At 39.2% G+C, this 20,616-nt stretch overlaps 1 protein-coding gene across 7 annotated transcripts in view; it reads right to left on the bottom strand.

Moving 5' to 3' along the window:
- Positions 1-20,616, bottom strand: part of MBP (myelin basic protein) — a 148,858-nt gene that overhangs the window by 2,837 nt on the left and 125,405 nt on the right. The window contains exons 5-10 of one of the 7 annotated variants that reach the window (XM_072998733.2): positions 13,015-13,053; positions 11,979-12,116; positions 9,436-9,546; positions 6,402-6,437; positions 5,433-5,465; positions 2,420-2,542 (exon numbers count right to left, since the gene is read on the bottom strand). In XM_072998733.2, the coding sequence (XP_072854834.2) occupies positions 2,420-2,542; positions 5,433-5,465; positions 6,402-6,437; positions 9,436-9,546; positions 11,979-12,116; positions 13,015-13,053 (480 nt within the window). The remainder of the gene's footprint in view (positions 1-2,419; positions 2,543-5,432; positions 5,466-6,401; positions 6,438-9,435; positions 9,547-11,978; positions 12,117-13,014; positions 13,054-20,616) is intronic. The other 6 variants (XM_072998735.2, XM_072998736.2, XM_072998734.2 and 3 more) reach the window with 6 other exon arrangements.

Here is a 20,616-nt window from a genome sequence, read left to right as displayed (position 1 = left end):
CTGCAATTGACCACACAACGTCTTCTGCAGAACTTCTTCCTGGATAAGACTTTTGCCTTTTTGCAAATTTCACAGTGGCTTACACAACTTCAACTTAGCTACACAACAGGATTTAAGCCAATGTGTTATTCTGTGTGGGGTAGGCTAACACTTCAAGGTTTTTGGCATCGTCTCATTTTAGTTCTGTAGCTTCCTTTTGATGACACAGCCATCAAACAGTGCATTACTTCTTTTAAATACTTCTGCATTTGTAAGCTCAGCTGCTATTGAGCAACACTGTTGCTTAGTTTCATCAATATCAAAATAGGCAGACCATTGTAAAGATGCTTAATGGACTATTAATTATGTCTAATGAACTATTGATTTATTCATTGATGTGGATCTTTTAGATGCATTACTGTGTTTTAGAAAACTTCCTTTAGTCAGCTTATTTTGAGGAGTCTGAAAAGAAATGCTGGGTAATATACACATAATGGGCACTATTTCACTCAGCTGTTGCACATTAAACTTCAGTTTTTGCAATGTTTATTAAGGGTTTTTTGGGAAACATCCTTCTCATAGGAGCACTCCTGGGTGAAATCCCTCCGTTAGAGAAAATAATTATTTCATCTAATCTTCAACCTGAACAGGTCACAAATTAGATGGTCACATGTAATGACTTACAAATTAAAAATTCAGGGTAATTTAAATTCATATACAGTGATGCCCTACATAGCGACGTTAATCCATTCCAGGATTAACATTGCTATCCGGAAACATCGCTATGCGGGGGGGGGGGGGGAACCCCATAGGAACACATTAAACTCTGTTTAATGCGTTCCTATTGGGGAAAAACTCACTGGTAAGCGAAGATTCCCCCATCCGGCCACCATTTTCGCTGCCCAGTAAGAGAGGAATCTGGGCAAAAACACAGCAGGTGGCCATTTTGCCATCTTCTCTGCTCCAACCCCTCCCCCTCCCCGCCTTACAGCTGATCCGCGCCGCTCTTAGAAACTTGCCCAGGCTTGCCCTGCAGGTAAAAAGCCCCTCCTGAAAGCCCCACTTTGCCTTGGGCGGTGCGGGGGGGCTGTCCCTGCCACACCCCCACCCACACCCACCCCGGCAAAGCGCCGCCTTCCCCAGTGCATTTCCACTGCCTATTTACCTGCTGGGCAAGCTTCTAAGAGCAGCACGGATCAGCTGTAAAGCAGGGAGGGGGAGGGGCTGGAGCGGAGAAGATGGCTCCCGGCTCTTTTCTGGGATGATCGCTTCCCCCCCTCATCGCAAACGCCTCATTTTCGCACAGCTGAAAGATCCCTGCCCTCGCTGATCAGCTATGCAAAAATGGGGCATTTGCGATGATGGGGGGGAAGCCTATAGGGAACATCACAATGCGATTGCTTTTGCGATCACAAAATCCACATCGCTATGCGGATTCGTCGTTAAACGGGGCACCCGTTAAGCAAGGCACCACTGTACTCCCAGAAGCAGTGATGTTGCATGAAGCAAAGCTTTTAGAAATGATGCTTGACTGGACACTTGTGAGAACATATGAAAGTTCTGGCTTAAAATAACTAGGGATGGGATGGGACAGTTTGATTTATGCACACTACTAAGTGCCCCCCAGTTTGTTTTAGCCATACCTACTTCTATGTGTCATTTTACAATTTGAAATATAAATTGCTCAAGTATTAAATAATTCTCCCCCTCCCCCCCCCACCCGGCCATTCCTAGGGATAGTATAACCTTGTCTTTAACAATTATTTCCAAAACAACCTAGCAAAACAAATGCAGTTGGCACAATAGGGCCATCATTTAACTGGAAAAGACTAGTGTCTTTCCTGCTGCCCCAAAGCTGTTTGCACAAGGATGAGAAGGCTTAAACCCTGATCTGTGAAAGATGAACCTTATCTTTATCATTTCCAATTATGGATCAACTATTTTTCTTTCCTCTGCACCACTGGTAACAGCTATTATTTTAGTATGTGTGTATAGGTATATTACAATTGTGAAGGAAACTAAAATCAGGCCTACAGTTCCCTGGGAATGAAATTAGCATATATCTTTACAGAAGAAAGCAGAGACAACCCTACGTGACCATAACATAAGTTCCAGAATTCTTACTGGGGCAATGCTTTTCTTAGTCTAACCAAAATGCTACCAAAAGGTGTGTAAGCTGACAAAATCATTTCTCTCTCCTTATCAAGGGGGGGGGGGAAGGTAAATGAGGAGGAGGAAAGGGGAAGGTTGATTCTAAGATGATTGCTGACATAATAAGTCTCAATTGATCATCTGCCTAGCCTGTTTTCACCATTACATTTCAAAGCACCATGCAGAAGATAAAAACTTCATTTGTCCTTTCTTTTTAACATCTATGGACGAGTTTTCTCCCTCTTTCCCCCAATACACATGATTGCATTATTTTTATTTTTCACTTTACCAGTCTAAAGATTTTGGACAATGTGCCCTGGCCATCATGGTAGTATCCTTTGTGTCCCTTGTGGGCATATTTATGCTCATAGTATTTGCCACTTCCATATGCAGGCTTGTGAGTCTCGCCACCCTGCAAAAGAAAGATTGCAAATATCTCCATATGTCATTGGAACGCAGTCCTTCAGGTTAGGGAAATTGGTTTAAATTGTGATCAAATTAGCCAGGTGCATAAAATTACAGGACCACTGTACTATATCCACTTATCCCTTTGAACTCAGTGGACCTGTCTGAGGGAAGATGAGTTTTTCTCCCAAATAATCAAAGATAAGAAGAAAATGATCAGAATTTGTAGCAGTAAAACGTGTATTTAAGGGACAATTGAATCCGTAGGAAGAGGGTCAATTCAATTCAATCACAGTCAATATGTTTTTAAGGAGCTGTACAATTTTTTGTTATTTTTCATGAGACGAACTCAGCCTTCCCACTCAAAATACATTTTACCTTACGGCATAATTTTCTTTCAAATATCTGGGAATTGCTTATGGCAATAATTTCCAATAATGGCTAATTGTGGCTGAAATCCTGTCATATAACTTTTGCCTGTGGCAGGGTGGTGCCATTAGATGGAGGGAATTTTCAATAATTAAATATTTCCTACTTTTGTCCCAGGGATTTGCTAACTACTGTATAATCCCTTGTGTGGAAACTCTGGGAGCTGCAGGAGAGGAGGAGGAAATCTTTAACAACTGAATACAGTATTCATGCCACCAAATAGCATTACTGGTGAGAATGACTTTCTGTAATTAAAGAATTCCTCCTCCCTTCCTGCAGCTTCTACTGCTTCCATATGATGGAAAGGATTACACACCAGTCAGAAAAGACACAGGGAAAAAGAAGAACGTTTTTAACTACTGAAGATTGCCCTCTGTCAATGACATCATTACCCTTCACAGGCATAGTTATGATAACAGGATTTTACCTGTGATAAAAAATAATATAAGAGGGAAAGAAGTGCTGGCAAAATGGGGTACTTCTAGAAAATGTCTGGTTTTACATAATACTTGGGTAACAGACAAAATTATATATTCTGGAACAAATACTTACACATCAACTTTATCCACTTTTTGAAAAGCATTGTTAACAAGGAAGAAAGGTTGTAGGAGGTTATTGCATAACTATATGAAGAGAATTCGTAGATTAAGTAGGACTTTTCAAACAGCATTTTACTCAATAAATGTGAAGTGGTACTTTAATTTAAAAGCTTAGTTTCCGAATTAGTAAATGTAGAATGTTCGTTCCAAACTTGGGAAAACTGCCTCAAGAAACATACTGTATTATAATTCAAGTGGATTGTGTGTTTTTCAAAATTCAATTTTAAATCAAAATAGTAAGTCATTCCATTTAGTTCTGTACACAACCACCATTTTGAAAGATAAAAAGACAATTTGCTGCGGTTACCAGACCACTGCTGCCACCTAATATAAGGTGTGGAAATAGCTAGGAATACAATGGAGGCCATTCAGGGTTGTTTAAACTGGACCCATAAAGCAGTTGGCAATGGCCTGTTATAGCCTAGCAAAGTATCTAGCAGAAGTTGGACGTCATTGTTGCTTTCTTGCAAATACGACCTAGCTGTACGTTGTTAGTCTATGGGCTTCCATTCCTTTTGCTGCTTTTGTGAATTAGTGATAAATCCATGACACCCTTGCACTTGGAAATAGTCACAAAGTCAATTAACTATCACAGACAGGGCTGTTGAAAATGTGTTATTAAACTGTAGTTGGATTCTGATGTTGGCAACATTGGCTCAGTGTGAGTGTGTACAAGACAAAACATTTAAAAATATTATCACTAATATTGGCCCAACACAATTAGCTCAGACTCTTAAGTCTGTTGCAGTTAGTTCTAGATACTTCCCCCCCCCCCTTTGCTAACCATGTCTTGCCTTCCATTCCTTCAGAGTTGAGCTGGGCAGACTGACCACACCAAGTGTGGTAACTGTTTCCTTCCTCCCCTCAAAAAAGCAGAACTTGGAATTCATTTTTGCTGATACTCAGCGCTTTGCCCCCCAGGCCTGGGGCAAGACCATATCAACACTCATGGGTTTTGATTCTGGTTCTCTCCAACAACATGATTCAGTAGAAGAGAATTCCTCAACTTTGATTTTCCTCTCTGCATGACAAGATCAGCAAGTAAAATTGTTAGTATTAATCTGCAGAGCCTTTTGTCCCTAACCTAAAATCTGTCTAAAGAACAAGATGTACACAAGGAGCTCAAGAGAAAATGTGTGACACCATAAAAGAGGTTCTTCTCATTTTCTCCCTGTTGGGGAAAATATGAGTGTTAAAGATGACAATAAAATTTCTCAGCAAATAAACTCCTCAATTCTTGGTTTCATCACAATGTTCTAATAGCTAACCCAGTCAAGTAATGTTGGGCTCAGAGCCCATGCATGTTATTCAGCCTACTTTAAAGGAACAAAAGTGATTACACATCCTCCTTCTCCATCTGTTTCTTTCTAAAACTGCAGCTGCTGATGAACATGAGATATAAATAAATGGTTATTTTATACAGTATAATAGAATACAAAACGTGTATACTATATCCAGTGATTTGCCACTGGTTCTGTACAGAAATGTAGCAGCCTTTAATTTCCTATTTCAAAACACCTTTTTGCTGATGTGTTTTTACTCTTACCATGACACAGGTACACGCCATTGAGTAGAATCTTTAAGTAGCCATAAAGGAAAAAGATTTGCCATGCAGTAAAATCACTCTATGCAGAAAGCTTTTAATTACACAGGAGGTTTGACAGGATAAAAGCAATCAATCAATCAAATGATGGAAATAAAGAAATTTGTTTTGGAACTGGTGATGGATAAGAAGGAACACAGGAAACAAGCCAAACATAAAAACATGGGCATCAGGATTATACAGCAACTAGACAGGGAAAACAGAAAAGATACTATATGTAGGCCAAGCAAAATGACTGGAAATAGAGAAGCATTTTCACCACCTACCCAGCTAAATCTGCTGAAGGAGGATCCTCTCCCCTGCACATGGAAGAAACAGAAACAGTGACATGGTGACCACCATGGAACAAAAAGGCACTGAAGATGTACAGGAGAAGACTTCTCAGTGGAAGGTTTCTTTGTTAACTAGGATCAAAGTTTCAAAAAGCTTGTGAGCTTTTTGGCTGTCTGTCATAGTCTTTCATCCTTGCCAATCTCTGTTTACCCACCATTTGTAAAGGAGAATTCACCATTTCCCAAGACAATCTATTCTGTTGTTTAACAAATCCTACTGTCAAGAAGTTCTTCCCAATGTTTTGTCCAAATCTCCAGATGCAGTATTTTTAAAAGCCTGTTTTGAGCAGAGTTGTGCTCATGAAAGAACAGGTACATAGTTTGGATGTGGTCTTGGATTTATCTCAGCAGAGGAACCAGATGATCTCAGAGACCCGGAGCACCCATTGGTAGTTTCTCCAAGTGCACTCACAATCTGTTCCGTGATAAATATGGGCTTGCCACTATTAGTCATGCAGCAGTAACCTCATGGTAGGACATAAGGTTATTCTGTGGGGCTGCCTTTGTACATATAGCAGTGGAGGACACACCTATATGTATGTGCAACCAATAGGATGGCTGCCTATCATATACCAGACCATGATTAAAACTCTGCATATATTGCATAATTCTGGAAGAATGTTCAGAGCAATACTACTTTAAGAAAGCTATGACCATCAGTCTTTGTTTATGGGAATTGGTGTCCCGTCTTGTTTTTTATTGTTGCTGTTGCTATATACTGTCTAGTTGTTTCTGACTTATTGTGACCCTATGTATTAATAACTTCCAAAAGATTCTATTATTAAAAGCCCTGCTCATATCCTGCAAACTAAAGGCTGTGCTTTTCTTTGTTGTAGCACTAGAAGGAACACCAAGGGACCTACGACATGAACCAATGTCTAGTTGTCATGTGAAAACATTTACCTTTGCTTGCAGAGGAGGAGTTGTCCTGGGTGACACCTGAAAAGCAGTCACAATTAAAAAATAGGAACAGCAAGCAGAACCTGCACAAAATATTTCAATTCTTCCCCTCCCAACAGTCAACCTGTATCTTGTTCTTACACAGCATGCTCAGTCCTCATTGGAGCTACTCTGTTTGCCCTTTTGCTTCCCTCTCCCTCCAAAATACGCATATTTTTGTACTTCTGTTGATCTGCGAGGCTGTCTGAGGCTGGTACTGTCATATGTCCAGGGTTGCAACTATTTTAGATATTTAAGGACTGTTAAGCAAGGAATTGAGATCACTGTGAGAAAGTATGAGTGGGACCTGTGACTAAGGCCAGCTCTACCATCAGGCAGAGTGAGGTGGCTGCATCAGGCAGCTATTGTTAGGGGTCAGAGAATGCCACAATGTCTTAGAGCACAGAGCTATGTAAGCCAGTGTGGTTTGCCCTGTGGCTGCAGATTCATAGCTACTGTTGATGACAACTGTCTTAGGTTGCTTATATCTACAACAGTATGCTGTACTATGGCAGGTTGCTATTCAGAATTCCCAGCATTCTATTTTTGTCTCCTCTTTCTTTCACATTTTCTTTTTATTTCTTACGACTCAGCATTTTGGCTATTGAGCATGCTCCATCTTCATCATGGTTTCCTGACTCTTAAATTTGTGTTGTTTGTTTAAATTGGTGGTGGTGGTGGGGAATGAAGGGAGTTATTTCTGAAAATATTTTGTTTCCCCATGACTGTAGGTTAACTCCCTCCTGTGTGGATGCAACAGGGCTTACAACCGCAATATCAGAAACTGAACTGTGATGGCTCATGGACTCATTTCTAATATTAAAGGTCTTTTTTTTGCTGAACGTTGATGACCTGAACTTTTATTTAGAATGCATCTTACCTGTTTGTCATTAACAGATATTTGAAAGACACTGCTACATATTTGTATAGGAAATAACTTTAGTTTGAACAAGAGCATAACCTGTAAGCCCTGTTAAAATCCAGCATGAGTGTGATGCAGCCAATTGACCACATGACTCTTTTGATGCAATAACTAGAAGTGACTACTGTTCTCAGGCTAGCTTCTGCCGCCTTGAATATCAGCCCTTCCCATTTTCAGAGATTCATGTTTAGAATCATACCGTTCTTAAAAGGAAATTTCCAGATAAACCCACTAGTCATGTATTGCCTTGCTTAGTTAGCGTGGGTGAGCCTGAGGGATTGATACCTCTCTAGGGAAGCATAACAAACTGGAGAAGATTCATCAGATACAAACATACTCTAAGTGTGTGAGGGTTTTTTTTAAGGGAGGAAATCTCTTTATAATAGAACTGTTACAAATTAACTGCAGCTTAACAAGGAAGGGAGTCCCTCAGCACTTACAAGTTTCTGGCAATTTACATTATTTAAAAAGCCCTGTAGTTTACACAGAGATTGTATAATTTGCTATGTTATCTCTGAGAACAAGATCCAGTAAGCTCTTAGTGGCCCATATTCCACCAGCATAATTTACCTCTATCCTATAGCAACTTTAGGTTGATAATAGCATAGAGGTAAATATAAATAATACCAATCACATTGGTTGTTTAGTTCAGTGGTTCTTAACCTTTGTTACTCGGATGTTTTTGAACTGCAACTCCCAGAAACCCCAGCCAGCACAGTTGGTGATGAAGGCTTCTGGGAGTTGCAGTCCAAAACTCCTGAGTAACCCAAGGTTAAGAACCAGTGGTTTAGTTGATACGAGCAGATATGTAACCAAAACGCTTCCCCTCTATGCTTAGGTTTGTTTTCTTTTTATTTATTTATTTTTAACTGTTTAAATTGCCAAGGCAAGACAACCCTCTGTCTCTCACAAGAATCAGGGCCTTTTCAGGGCTGGCCTTACTGTTAGGCAGGCTGAGGTGCCCGTGACAGCTACTTCAGGCAGTACATTTGGGGTGTCATGAAAGAGCAGTAAACTGTTGGTTTTATAATTTGCTTTTATTGTATTGTTACTTTTAGGAATGAGGGGAGGAACTTGTAGGATTTTCTGTTTTTGATGGAACAAAATAACACTGATAGTTGGTATTTTGGGATACCATCCATCTTGAATGGGGTGTGTGCACCATTTGCTATGTTACCTTAGGAACCAAAATGCCCAGAGCTTCCCCCCCCCGTATTTTGTTGTGATATATAATACCCATAAAGCATTCTATCAAAAATTACTGAGGGCAGCCAAATCACCTCTTGAAATGGTAGTAAAGCTTTCCCCTCCAGCCAAAAGAACAAGAGGAAGATGGTAAAACATCACAAGCACCTTTATAGGTAAGCCTACCTCTTCCTGAAATACTTCACAAGAACCCTGTTTTAAAGGCCGTGCATTGATCTGTATGCTATTTCACATCAAGGAAGGGGACATAGGCACATTTCTAAAATGACTGGATTCTCGGTTTGCTCCACATTTCCTTAATAGTATCAAAACATTTCACTCTTCCCTCAAACCCACAAAAAAAAAATCATTTTTCAAGGTAGGTTTCATTGAGGAAAGCAGATACTGTACAGGAGAAAGAGGAAATTCTGAACAGAACAAGTCCTGCAAGTAACACAGGATGATCTATATAGGGCAGTCCTTCGATTACTCACAAATAAATTTCATAGGATTGCAGCCTTAATAACAATATGGGCTTCAATATATCAATGTGCTGTAGGAACTCCAGTAGGCATATATGGTTCTCTTGCTCTCTCTTTAACAGAGGGAGAGGAAGAGACAGAGGAGAGGCTTCCATGTATTCCATTGTGTTTGTAGACCTGAATCCCCCTGTTGAAGAGGATCTCTGTGTGGTGGATTTGTGAATTGGTTGGGATTTATATGGAGCTTTAGAACAGTGTTAACTATCAAAAATAAATGACACTTGCCTTGCAAGGGAATTGACCTTGGGGTGCTAGCTATTTATTTGTGCTTCTTTGAAAAGCTAGAGATTTTACTTTTGTCCCCCTTCCCTCCCCCAAAAAAAAAATCTAAGAGGGAAGGTAAACTTACAATGCTCTTGAAGAAGTGGACTACTGGGTTATCGTCCACGTATCGTCCATGCTGAGACCTTGGGTGAGGCAGGGAACTTACATGGCTAGCTCTGGCCGCATGATGATAGTCCTGAAACACAAGATAGTTTGTATTTATAGATCATTAGGCCACTTGGAAGGAACCAGTGCTCCACTTTTGAAAGATGAGATCTGTATCAATCATATGGTTCTTAGATGAAGATGAAGGGGATGGAGAGAGATATTGGATACAGAAGAGCATAAGAAGAATCCCAGGAGATGAGTCCAAAAGGCCCAGCACTATCTACCAACATTGACCCACCAAACACTTCTACGAAGCTCAGTAGCAAAGCACTAGGACAAGAGATCTTAATTTTCTCCCAGAGACTGGTATTTAAAGATATAATGATCTTAATTATGAAGGTTCCATATAAGGGTCATAGATGAAAGCCACTGAAGATCCGTTTGTAATTAGTTTTCCATTTTAAAGATTAAAAATATTCAATTCTCTGTGCTTTTTTTGTTACTACTGTAACTCCATGGCAGTTCAAGACATCACGATCAATATCTTTGAAGTGAAGCATTACCTTAAAAAGATCAGTGGATTCCTTAGAAATGAGCAGCGACACTCATCACTCACCTTTTGAACTCCCAGTCCTCATTTTATGCAGCACCTTCAAAAATGTGGGTGCAGTTCTGCTATCAATAAAAACTTGATTCATATTATTTGTACTCTATATTCAGATGTCTCATGGCCTTTTAAGATTTAGACAAACAAATTTCCAGAACTTGATATGAGAGAATATATTTTTTAAATTAAAATGCTAGGAATGGTACCAGGCTCTCAGTGTGTGCTTCTCTCTTGTTGAATAAAGAAGAGAAGTTGAACAGAGGTCATTGGTTATTATAGTTCCCAATGTAACAAGTATTGTTATTCAATATACTTTTGAAGTGGAATTGTTTGTGCAAGGTATCACAGCTCTGTCTTTCTGAACTGTGGATGGATACAGAAGGCCATTAAGCATTTATTGGCCATTTAGCATTTATTGGAAAGGTCACTGCAGGGTAGATGCAACTTTGTGAACAACAGATCACCACCAATGTTCAGCTCGGGGTGGGGGAATAATTTAACTTTTAAAATGTGACTAGTCCTGATCAAGAGGGTGTCTTGATAAATTTCATTAATAAGTTGCCAGCTTGTGGGCAATGATCTTCTGTATCCACCAAGAGTCTTAGTGGCAGTATTGCAGCAACATAAGAGAAGAATTAAAATCCAAAAAGGCAGTGTTTTTTTTTTTGTTTTGTTTTTTGCCCAGGTAGTATTTCAGATCTGGGTCCTTGAAAGTTGCAGATAAATCTTCTTTAGGTATTAGCATTTAAATGCATAATCTTCAAAAATGGAAATGAAATATGAAGTTACATGGCAGAGTTGATGTTAATCAGGTTAAGCCTGAATATTCCTAATCACAGAGATATCTCAATGAAAATGGTGTTATCAGAGTTACAAATGCTGGCAGACAAGCTTAACTAGTTCCCCACAAAAGATGTAGCAAAAAAAGTCAACACAATAAATGAAAAATGTTCAGCTGGCAAACAGAGGCACATTTCCATGTGCATTAACAGCCACTGGAGTCCTTGTAATGAAAGGACAAAATATAAAAGAGTTTGGCCATTATATTATTAAGATATAAATTTAGAAGGCAGTGAGATTTAAAAACAAAAAACAAAAACAAAGCCAGGTGGAACCCAGAACAAAATATTGCCGTTTGGGATAATTCCATTTCTTATACTTGCTTTCTATTTCTCAAATGTCATTTTGTTGAGCATCCCTTTATTGGTTTCGTTCTCCCTTGAAATCTCCCCCACTCTCTTTGGGCTTTAATTTTATAATTCTAGAAATTTTTCATTGCCCTGAAGTTACTCATCACTTTGTGTGGGGTGTGGGTACTGTTTGGACTAGATAAGGAACAGAACTCAATGCCTGAATGTCAAAAAATAGAGGTAATAGGTGGGGTGGGACCTAACAAAAAATGATATTGCAGTGTGGAATGCAGTTCTCTGGTCTGTCCAAGCCCTCCTTCAGAGTACTGCATCTCCCCAGCTTTTCAATTAGCAATCAGTCCCGATTATTCAATAGATATTGGGCATGCTCAGTATCTCTTTGTGCTCTCACCTGCAATATCTGCCTTCAAGTTTTGTTTAGTTTTGCTTTTTTGGTACTTCTGCAGACCTTAAGTTCCACCCAGGCTTGATGGTCCCCTCTCTTGGGTATGGATGGCACCATTTGGTCTACAGAAGGGCTAGCACTTGGAGAACTAAGATCTCTGTTAGTATGTATGATGATGTTAAATTGTTTCAAATCCTATCTGATTTATTACATGTTGGATGAAGACTATGTTATTGTGCTTTCTCGAAACACTATTCCACATCCAAAAGTGACTGAGAGCATAATCAAGAGGCAGGTAAATGTGTCACTGAGCTGAACATTTGTTGGCTTGCATCCTTTAATGTCTGCATTTGTAACTATTTTTGCCCTCTAAATACCTGAGACTTAGCTACTTTTCCATTCCGCCTGATGGAGAATTCTGTGTAACTTGAAAACTCCCATCTTCCTACACCAGTGGAAGTCCTGAGAGTACTCTCATGCCCTTCATAGGTAATGTGAGGTGCGCTCCTGAGGTACTAGGTAAAATAAGGGTTTGATGAGCATTATATTTAATATATGGAGGCATATGCATTTTGGGATATAAATTTTATGCTCTCTTTTGATGCTGTTAGCAGGGAAACAGGCATAGACTTACCTCCTGTTTAAAGTACTCTAAATCAAATATTAAGTATAATTTCTGAATGTTTCATTCCTGCTTCTGTTGCTAAGCCTTTTTAAGCAGGTTGCTTATCCTTATACATCTCAGTTACAATTCAGGAGGGTAATACATGTTTCACACAAAGCTTTTGGAAAGTTACTTTTGGAGTACAATTCCCATGCTATCTGGGGAGTTCTGGGACTTGTAGTCATATCAGAAGTAATTTCCCCAAGCTCTGTGTTCACAAAAATGCAATAAATGACTGTTTGCAAAGTTATGCGAGCTATCACACAGCTGTTGTATTTTTCCCCCTCATCCGTTTATTTAGGCTGATCCTTCCATCTGCATGAAGGTGTGCATTTTTTAAAAAATTGTCCATAATTTGCCACATTCTTTGCAAGCTGTCAAGGAGAGAGGTGTCTGACTCACAGAACCCCAGTGCTCTGAAAAAGTGTGGCCTGCTACAAAGTAGCACTTTTGGCCCCATGTGAAGCTTTAGGATGGCACAAACCCAAAACATCACTAGGGATATTTCACATGGATCATTTTTTACACCAATGCTTTTGATTGTGTATTGTCTATACACATTCGTAGCTCTGTTATCTGAAGCTACCTCTCTCATTCCAGGCCTATATTTTAGTTAGCTGAAGACATAACCCAGTCCCTCTTAAGCAACCCCATCCTTCAGGAACTACTCCCAATATAGACGTATCCTGTTGCTTCTGCCTTGTTCCCAGTGACACTTGCCTCATCAACAGAGAGATTAATGGACTTACTTTACTTCTGTGACTGAAGACATTCTTCCTCAACCAGCACTGTAAGGAGTTAGAATAGTTCTTATTATCGTCACGGCTTTTAAGAGAGCTTAAAAGTTTTCAATCGAAAGTGTTTACAATCATATCATACATAAAAGGAAGCCAAGTCTGTAGCTTGGTATGCAGTTAAGCATCTAAGAAAAACCTCACTGACTGAAGGGACGTGCAGAGCTGCAAGCTACTGAAAAGTACTCTCTGAAGCATGTTACGCACACTCTTATTGGCAGAAATAGATAAAAAACAAGGGGAACAGATTTATGCTTACACATTTATTGAAAGGCACTAGCTGTGAAAGAAACATTGTCTGGAAAACAGTAAATAACTGTGGTATTCAAAACTGTCCTACTCCTTCCCTATTGCTTTGAGGGAAAGAGGCTTGGGGAGAACGGCTTTTTGACAGCCATCTGTTTTGGCAAATGAGTTGCAAAGTCCATATATTCCAGAATTAGGACCCTCAGTAAGAACCTTCTGTTTTAAACTTCTGGGACTCTTTCTCCAATTCAAGGTCCAGTTAGGGACCCACTGTCCCTTTTTATCAACACGCAGGAATGCCTTTCTAAAAGCCTTACCCTGGACACCTGTGAAAATGATGCATATCCTGCCTGAATTTACAAGGCTGACAGAATGCTTCTGACATTTGGACTAAGGGAACTAATCCAGATCAGTTCAGTTGTACTGAACCAGTAGAGTATGTATCATTGGTAGGACACAGAAGTAGTCTAGGTGGGATAGAGGACTTTCATAAGAATTGCAAATAATTGATAACAGTATGCCTGCTATTTTCAATGACTATTGAGCCTATGCTTTTCCAATGGTATTCTCCTCCTCTTCATGGAGTGTAACACGTTCACTGGCAGAGCACTCAAACAAACCACAGCCTGCCCCCTTGTTTTAAAATGGCCCTTCTCCTCATGCAAGGGGGTGCTGGATTCCCCCTTTCATGGCAAAGAAGGAGGAACCACATGCAGAACAGAGTGTTCTGCAGTATGCTTGCAGTGAACAGGATAGTAGCCATTCTTTGTCCTTGTTTACATGCAACTGTACTGCTGTGACTTTTATGTCTTCCAGACCTATTGTAAGAAGTGATCAATACAGAATTCTTGAAAATGTGCAAAGGTCCAATTAGTAAACAGTTGTTGTTTTTTTGTTTCCACTATGGAGGGAATGGCTGGTGGATGGGACATAGGATACAAAAAGTTGAGAAACACTGCCTTCACTGACAGATGGCACATGAACTGTGGATGTTGCTATGCAGATTCTAGAACATCTCAACCAATAGTAGTTATCATATTCATAGGCCAGGCATAGTCCATGAAATCATGGTGAAAACTGGCACAACTGGACAGTTCTGCCTGCCCCTCATTAAATTGTGATAGTGTTTGGAAGAAGAAAAAAACCAGCAAAAGTGATATATTTGTGTCTCTTGTACCCACATCAGGAAAGCTCTTGCTCTCCCCAAAATCCCTTGGAAAAGAACTTCTGTATAAGAAATTGGGTCATTTCCCAGCGTTAGCTCTTGTAACTAAGCAACAAGAATTACCTAGGCAACCAGGCTAGTTCAGGTAGATAAACACTAGTAGATAAGAGGAAGCGAGTGGCGCAGTGACTTCAGAACTCAAGAACTATTATGAAATGTCATTTATCAAGCTAAATGAAGGAATGAGCAGCCTGGGAAAGAGGATAGTTGCCACAGAGCTTTGTTGTTTTTCTTTGTACTTTCCTCCTAAAGTTGTAGAACGAGAGGCCTACTGGTAAATGTCCTCTGAAAACTGCTGATTAAGCTCAAGGTGCACAAAGAGGCTGTTATTATTATCCCACTGAATGGAACCAGATCTCAAAATCTTGTAGCTTTTTCCAGTGAGTGCTTATATGTGAAGTAGGATTCATGTGTAAAGCAGGCCTGAAAGAAGTGAAGTTCTTCTCCCTTTCAAAACAGAACTTACCCCTCATTCAGTGGTCTGCAGCGTGTTTATAAAATGCCCTGTAACTTACCTCTGGTCCACGAGGTCAGAAGGAATTATGGTCATTCATTGGACAGAAGCCCTGAAACTGGTTTTTATGCATGTTGACTTCAGTTGTGCATATAAGATTAATTTAGATGAAAATCATTAAGAAACCTACGTGGTTGTATAGAAGAAGGAACTGAGATGGTGCAGAGTTTCCTTACCCACCTAGCAAAGTCCTACCTTCTACACAGCCTAAGTTTAAAAAGGAAGGAACGCATTTGCCCTAACTCCTCCTAAGAGCAACCTCTTCTAAAAACAATAGCTAATTGAAACTAAAGATCTAGCCAGCATTGACTTCCCCATAAAAACTCTACTAAAACCTTCATCACCCCATCCATTAGCAGCAGTGTCTGGAGTTGGGAAGAACTTCTTGAGTATTAACTAAGTATTAACTTCTGGAGGCCAGCTAACAAGAAAACCTGCATGATGTTCATGTTTACATTTCATTGTAGACATTTGGGAGAAAAAATTGCATCATTTTGTGAAAATCCATCTGTCCAACTATGGGACTGTACAGTCCACAGAGTATAATTCAAGGTTGCTTTTTAAACCAGCAAGCTACTCTTACTAACTTCAGCTCTAAACACTTCTCTACTTCTGACATTTGTTCTTCAATAAGGGATTAAACTACTGCTGTTTCTCTCTGCTTCTCCCACTCAAAAAAAAAACCCAAAACTTAATTTGTTCTATCTACATGTTGAAGCTGCCAGAAACACTTATTTGTGTCAGCAGTCAGTACACAGTGAAGTATTTAAACAATTATGTTCTGTGGTGTTCTGTACATGTGCAAGACTGAAACAGCAGCATGACTTACCAGCTGAACTATACGCCACTGGTGAGCAGAGAAAGGCATCAGAACTTTCTTAAAGTAACATGTGGTTTTGGAGTGCTAGAATAGATAAGCATTTTCTGACATTCTCCTCGTGGGTCCTATAACAATGAAACTGACTACTAATATAAGGGCAAGTGGGTAAGCACATTGTATTGCTTTTAAAACAGTTTATTCTGTGGTGATCATTTATATACATAAGGGGACAGGACTCCTATACCTCCTCCTGGGAGTGTAATATTTATGTAGGATTTGATAAGGAAGAAAACATAAAAATATGACATAAACTAATTTTTAGCATGCCCCTGTAGAAATTTCTTTGCTCAACTCTGAAAAAGTATTTTTCAGTTATTAATTTCCTCCCAGACAAGAAGCAGGAGAATCTCTGATCTCTGAAATACCACCGATGACTCCAAGTCTTCAAATCTGCATGTTGACTTCAGTAATGAATATAAGATTCATTACTGAATCTCGGAAATGGGTACCCTAATATAGTATCCACATGTCTCAAAAGTAAACCCACAGGTTTCAATGTGATATATTCACATGGAAATACATATGTGTAGGATTGAAACTCATTCAAGGCACGCATTCTCACGTGTGATAAGCTCTGACTTATGGTGACTGTAATGGGGCTTTACAGTCACCATAAGATGTGAGGTGTTCAAGGGGCTATTTAACATTGCCACCCTCCTTTGAGTTTCCATGGCTGAGTGAAGGTATGAATTTGGTTCTCCTGAATGCTGCTAGTATGACACTCCAGCTGCTATGCCATGCTGGTTCTCACTAACAATGCAATTTGCGTCAATTTATTCTACTGAGGTTAAACATGTTTAAGTCTAGTATTAGGTTATGGCTTTTTTCGTTCCGTTTCCTTTCCTTTTTTTGCCAGGGGGTAGCCAAAGAGGAAACTAAGGAGAAAGGGTCAGAAGTAATGCTGTTGAAATGATTAATGTTTTCTGCGGCAAGATCATGTCCTTCCCACACAGGACTCTATTCATTGTATTTATATCCTGCCTGCTCCCCAAGAAGTTCAAGATTGTTCCTCTTTTTTATTTTCACCACAACCTTAGGCATTAAATTACACTGACAGAACCACCCAGCTGCATCTCCATGGAAGGATTTACAGTCAAGTCCTAGGGCCAAAGCAGAAGCTGCAGATAGCTTGCAAGACAGAAGATGAGGATGCTTGACTTCAGAGGCTAATTACGATTCAAGCATTTCTGACACTTCTGCACAGTTCCCAGTCACCTATCACACACACACAAATAGAACTTAATTTGCAAGGTAGGAAGATGGGAATGCTTGTGCTATGACAAACAAGAATCGCTCAAGCACTTAAAGAATCCACTTTCCCAACAACAAGCTGTTTGTAGCATCTCTTTTGGACCCATAGTTTGCCACTCTAGTCACTACACTGGTGTGTTAAAATTGCAATTCACACCAGCCTCAAAGCAGCATAGCTACATGGTGAGAGATCATGGGGGTTTCTGGCCAACAACATCTGGAGGAGGCTACTTTCCAGTCTGGGAATGCCTTCTACTGACATTAAGCTCAGTGTACTAACCTGCTATATGTGCTTTCTCAACAGATAATTACTTTCTTTCCCCTTCATTTTTAGAAAGGCTTTACTGTAATTCGTCATTTCCCGATCCTTATCTGCTGTCTTCCTGTTATTTCCATAGTTTGGAAGGAATTACGTGTAACCAAAAACAAAACAAAAAACCCAATGCACATTTCTGAGAGTCAATAACATGTGAGGGAACCAATAATAGAAAGGAAAAATACCTTGATAGGATAAACAACAATTGTAAACAGTTTTCAGTTATTACTACTGTCAGAAACAGACAAATAAAGTGTGTAGTTTAATTGCTGTGTTACTAAACCGATAAGAACAGATTAAATCACATTAGAGAATGTTTTAGCCAAAATACCAAGAAGCAAAGTGTCATAACAGTATCCATCCTCCCTGTTATAGAAGTTCTGAATTAGTACCTTTTTGTTGTTAAGTCAGTATAAGCATGGTATAGTGTATTTGTGCATAGTATTAGGTGATTCTATAAATTACCAGTGTCTTGGATTGAAAACATGTGGCATTTCTACTCTAGCTTAATATGTAGGCTTTTAAGAGTTTTAAAATGCTCACTGACTGGTATGCATGGAACTTGGTGCATGGTACTATACTAAGCATATTAAAGTGAAAGACTTTAATAGAAACCAAACAAATATCATACTATTGTTGATTCAGGCATCTTGTTCAATAAGGAACATTATGCTTGCGGAATGGCCTGATAAGGCAGAAAGCAATCACATTAGTTCATCACTCAATGGATGAGTAGCACCAATGTGGTTACCACATAATCTGTGGTTACTATATCAAGAAATAACATCTAGCGGTTGATGAATAAGGCCAGCTGGTAGAGCACTGTAGCTAAATGTCATACTTCAAAACTAACGTAAGTCACTGGGAGCCTCAGGGCAACATACCAGATCAAAGTCTCTCAGCCTATGATCTTCATGTTGGGATATAACATAACATGCATGATTCAGAAGAGCAAGTATCATGAAGCCCTCAAAAATGGAGGTGGGGGAGAAAGAAAAATAACACATCACCATTAAAATCTAATTGTTTGTGTTTCAAAAATTGCAGAGAACATAATTAAGTTCTGATTTTTGAAACAACAAAGAAAAGCAATTCATTGTTCTATTAGAAATATACTGAATGTGCATAACAGCATTTAGTCTGGATCCTGATTTGTTGATAAAGAAAACAGCCTGATTTGGTTTGAACTGGTTAAAACCTCTTCCAGCTCAATAATAATGCAAGGCTTCATCTAAAACAGTGTCCAGGCTTTCCTAGCAGCTTACTGAAATCCTGCAAGTAGACAGTACCCCCTCCATCTTTTTTAAATTACTTTTTTGTTTAGCAAAAATGTAAAAAACATTGTGTGCTCCTTGTACACAATCTGAAGTGGGTGATATCTTAAAACAAACAAATAAACAAAAAAACCCAACAGAAGCTAGCTTTTGGGCCTTCATTAGGTTATGCACTTTAAATTATGGTTATCTTTTCCATTACCTCTGAGCGGGGTGTGCTGTCGTTTAAACAGCAGAGATTTATTCCATTTGATTTCCAGATGTATTACATAAAAGTTGATCTTCGAACATTTTAAAACACAAGCTTCACCTTGAACATCAAGAAATAACATTCAAGCTGGGTAGATTTCATGTTATGTAGTTTAACAAGATAATAGCAGTTATAACATTAAGTGGCACTTTTTGGACTGAGGTTTTACTTGAATCCAAAGGAATATATTAGCACAGCTTCTATCACCAGGCCCCCAGAACTAAGGTCTTCCCTTGGTGTTTTTCTAAAAGTAACACAGATTTCATATGAAGTGAGACGTGAGATAAGGAGCAGCTTTGCTACTGAGCATTAGTTACCAAGCCATTTAGTAAATTCGATAGTTCATTTCTAAATATATAAAATCAAATGGTGCTTTTTAAAGCTGCCTTTTATTAGTATTCTCCTTTTGATGACCTGTGTTTTACATCTGGTTTATACTGGATTTAGTGAGCCATGTTGGATTTTATTGTATTGTATTGCTTTGTTTCATATTGATTTACTTGTGCATTGTTTTTAATTTACTGGATTATTTGTATTTATGTGTAGCTGTTAACCACCCCAGGACTGCACATTGCACTATTGGGTGGTGTATAATTAATAATAATTCTTGTTCGTTGTTTTTTTTTGGGGGGGGACAATAACTTGAGGTTAAATTTATTTAAAATGCCAACATAATGATCAATGGTGAATTTCTCGCTCTTCATTTTACAGTGAATTTGGATGTCCAAATGGCAATTTAAAAATTAATCAGTTCAGAGACAATGAATTTTCTATTACACTATGCCTACGAAGTCTCAGAGACTAATTTTGTGGAGATATCACATATACTTTTAATTCTTCCATTAATATCAAAAATTTGGCAGTTTCTTTCTTAGAATAAAGCATGCATGAAGAATATTTCTTTTTTCCTGTTGAAGACCACATTCTTTCCAGGTTAATTTGATATGGTTCCATGCCTACAGTGAACAGGTCCACCTAAAAGAAGACACAATTCCTTTTCTCTCTTTCTAACATCCTCTTTTGTACCTCCTTTACCTGCCTAATTTCCTGTGAGTGAGCAGCCAGAGCTGAAGATCACCATCCCCAGTCTGAACTGAAAGCTTTTGAAATTAAGCAGAGGGTGGCATCCAGTCATAGGGTGTTGGCTTCCCACCACCAATGTAAAGTATGTTTTTGCAAATACTGCACTCACTCTGGAGAAGATATGATCTTCCAAGTGCTGTTGGGCTGCAGCTCTGGTTTGCCTCCATGAATGGTAAGGGGTGACTGAAGTTGCTTTCCAGCAACATGTAGAAGACTGCACATTTCTCATCAGTGCTCAGTGCTTTTTAATTCACCTTTTCTCTTCAGCCGTCAACACTAAGACCAATAATATCTAGTAAGGAAAGCACTTCAGTCCAGATATTTTGATTGTGCTGACATGCACTACATTTAGTTAGGAGAAGAACCCACTGAATGGAATAGGAGCAAAAGTAGCTTGCACTGATGTAACTATGAATGAATCTAAGTAATGGGAATTTAAAGTTACATTTTTGAAATACAGCTCTGCGAACCCCATAGCTAGCATGCCTACTCACTGGTAAGCATGGGTCTCTGGATTA

The sequence above is a fragment of the Pogona vitticeps genome, chromosome 4, assembly GCF_051106095.1.
Source record: "Pogona vitticeps strain Pit_001003342236 chromosome 4, PviZW2.1, whole genome shotgun sequence".
NCBI lineage: Eukaryota > Metazoa > Chordata > Lepidosauria > Squamata > Agamidae > Pogona > Pogona vitticeps.
This window is presented reverse-complemented; position numbering and strand designations above follow the sequence as displayed.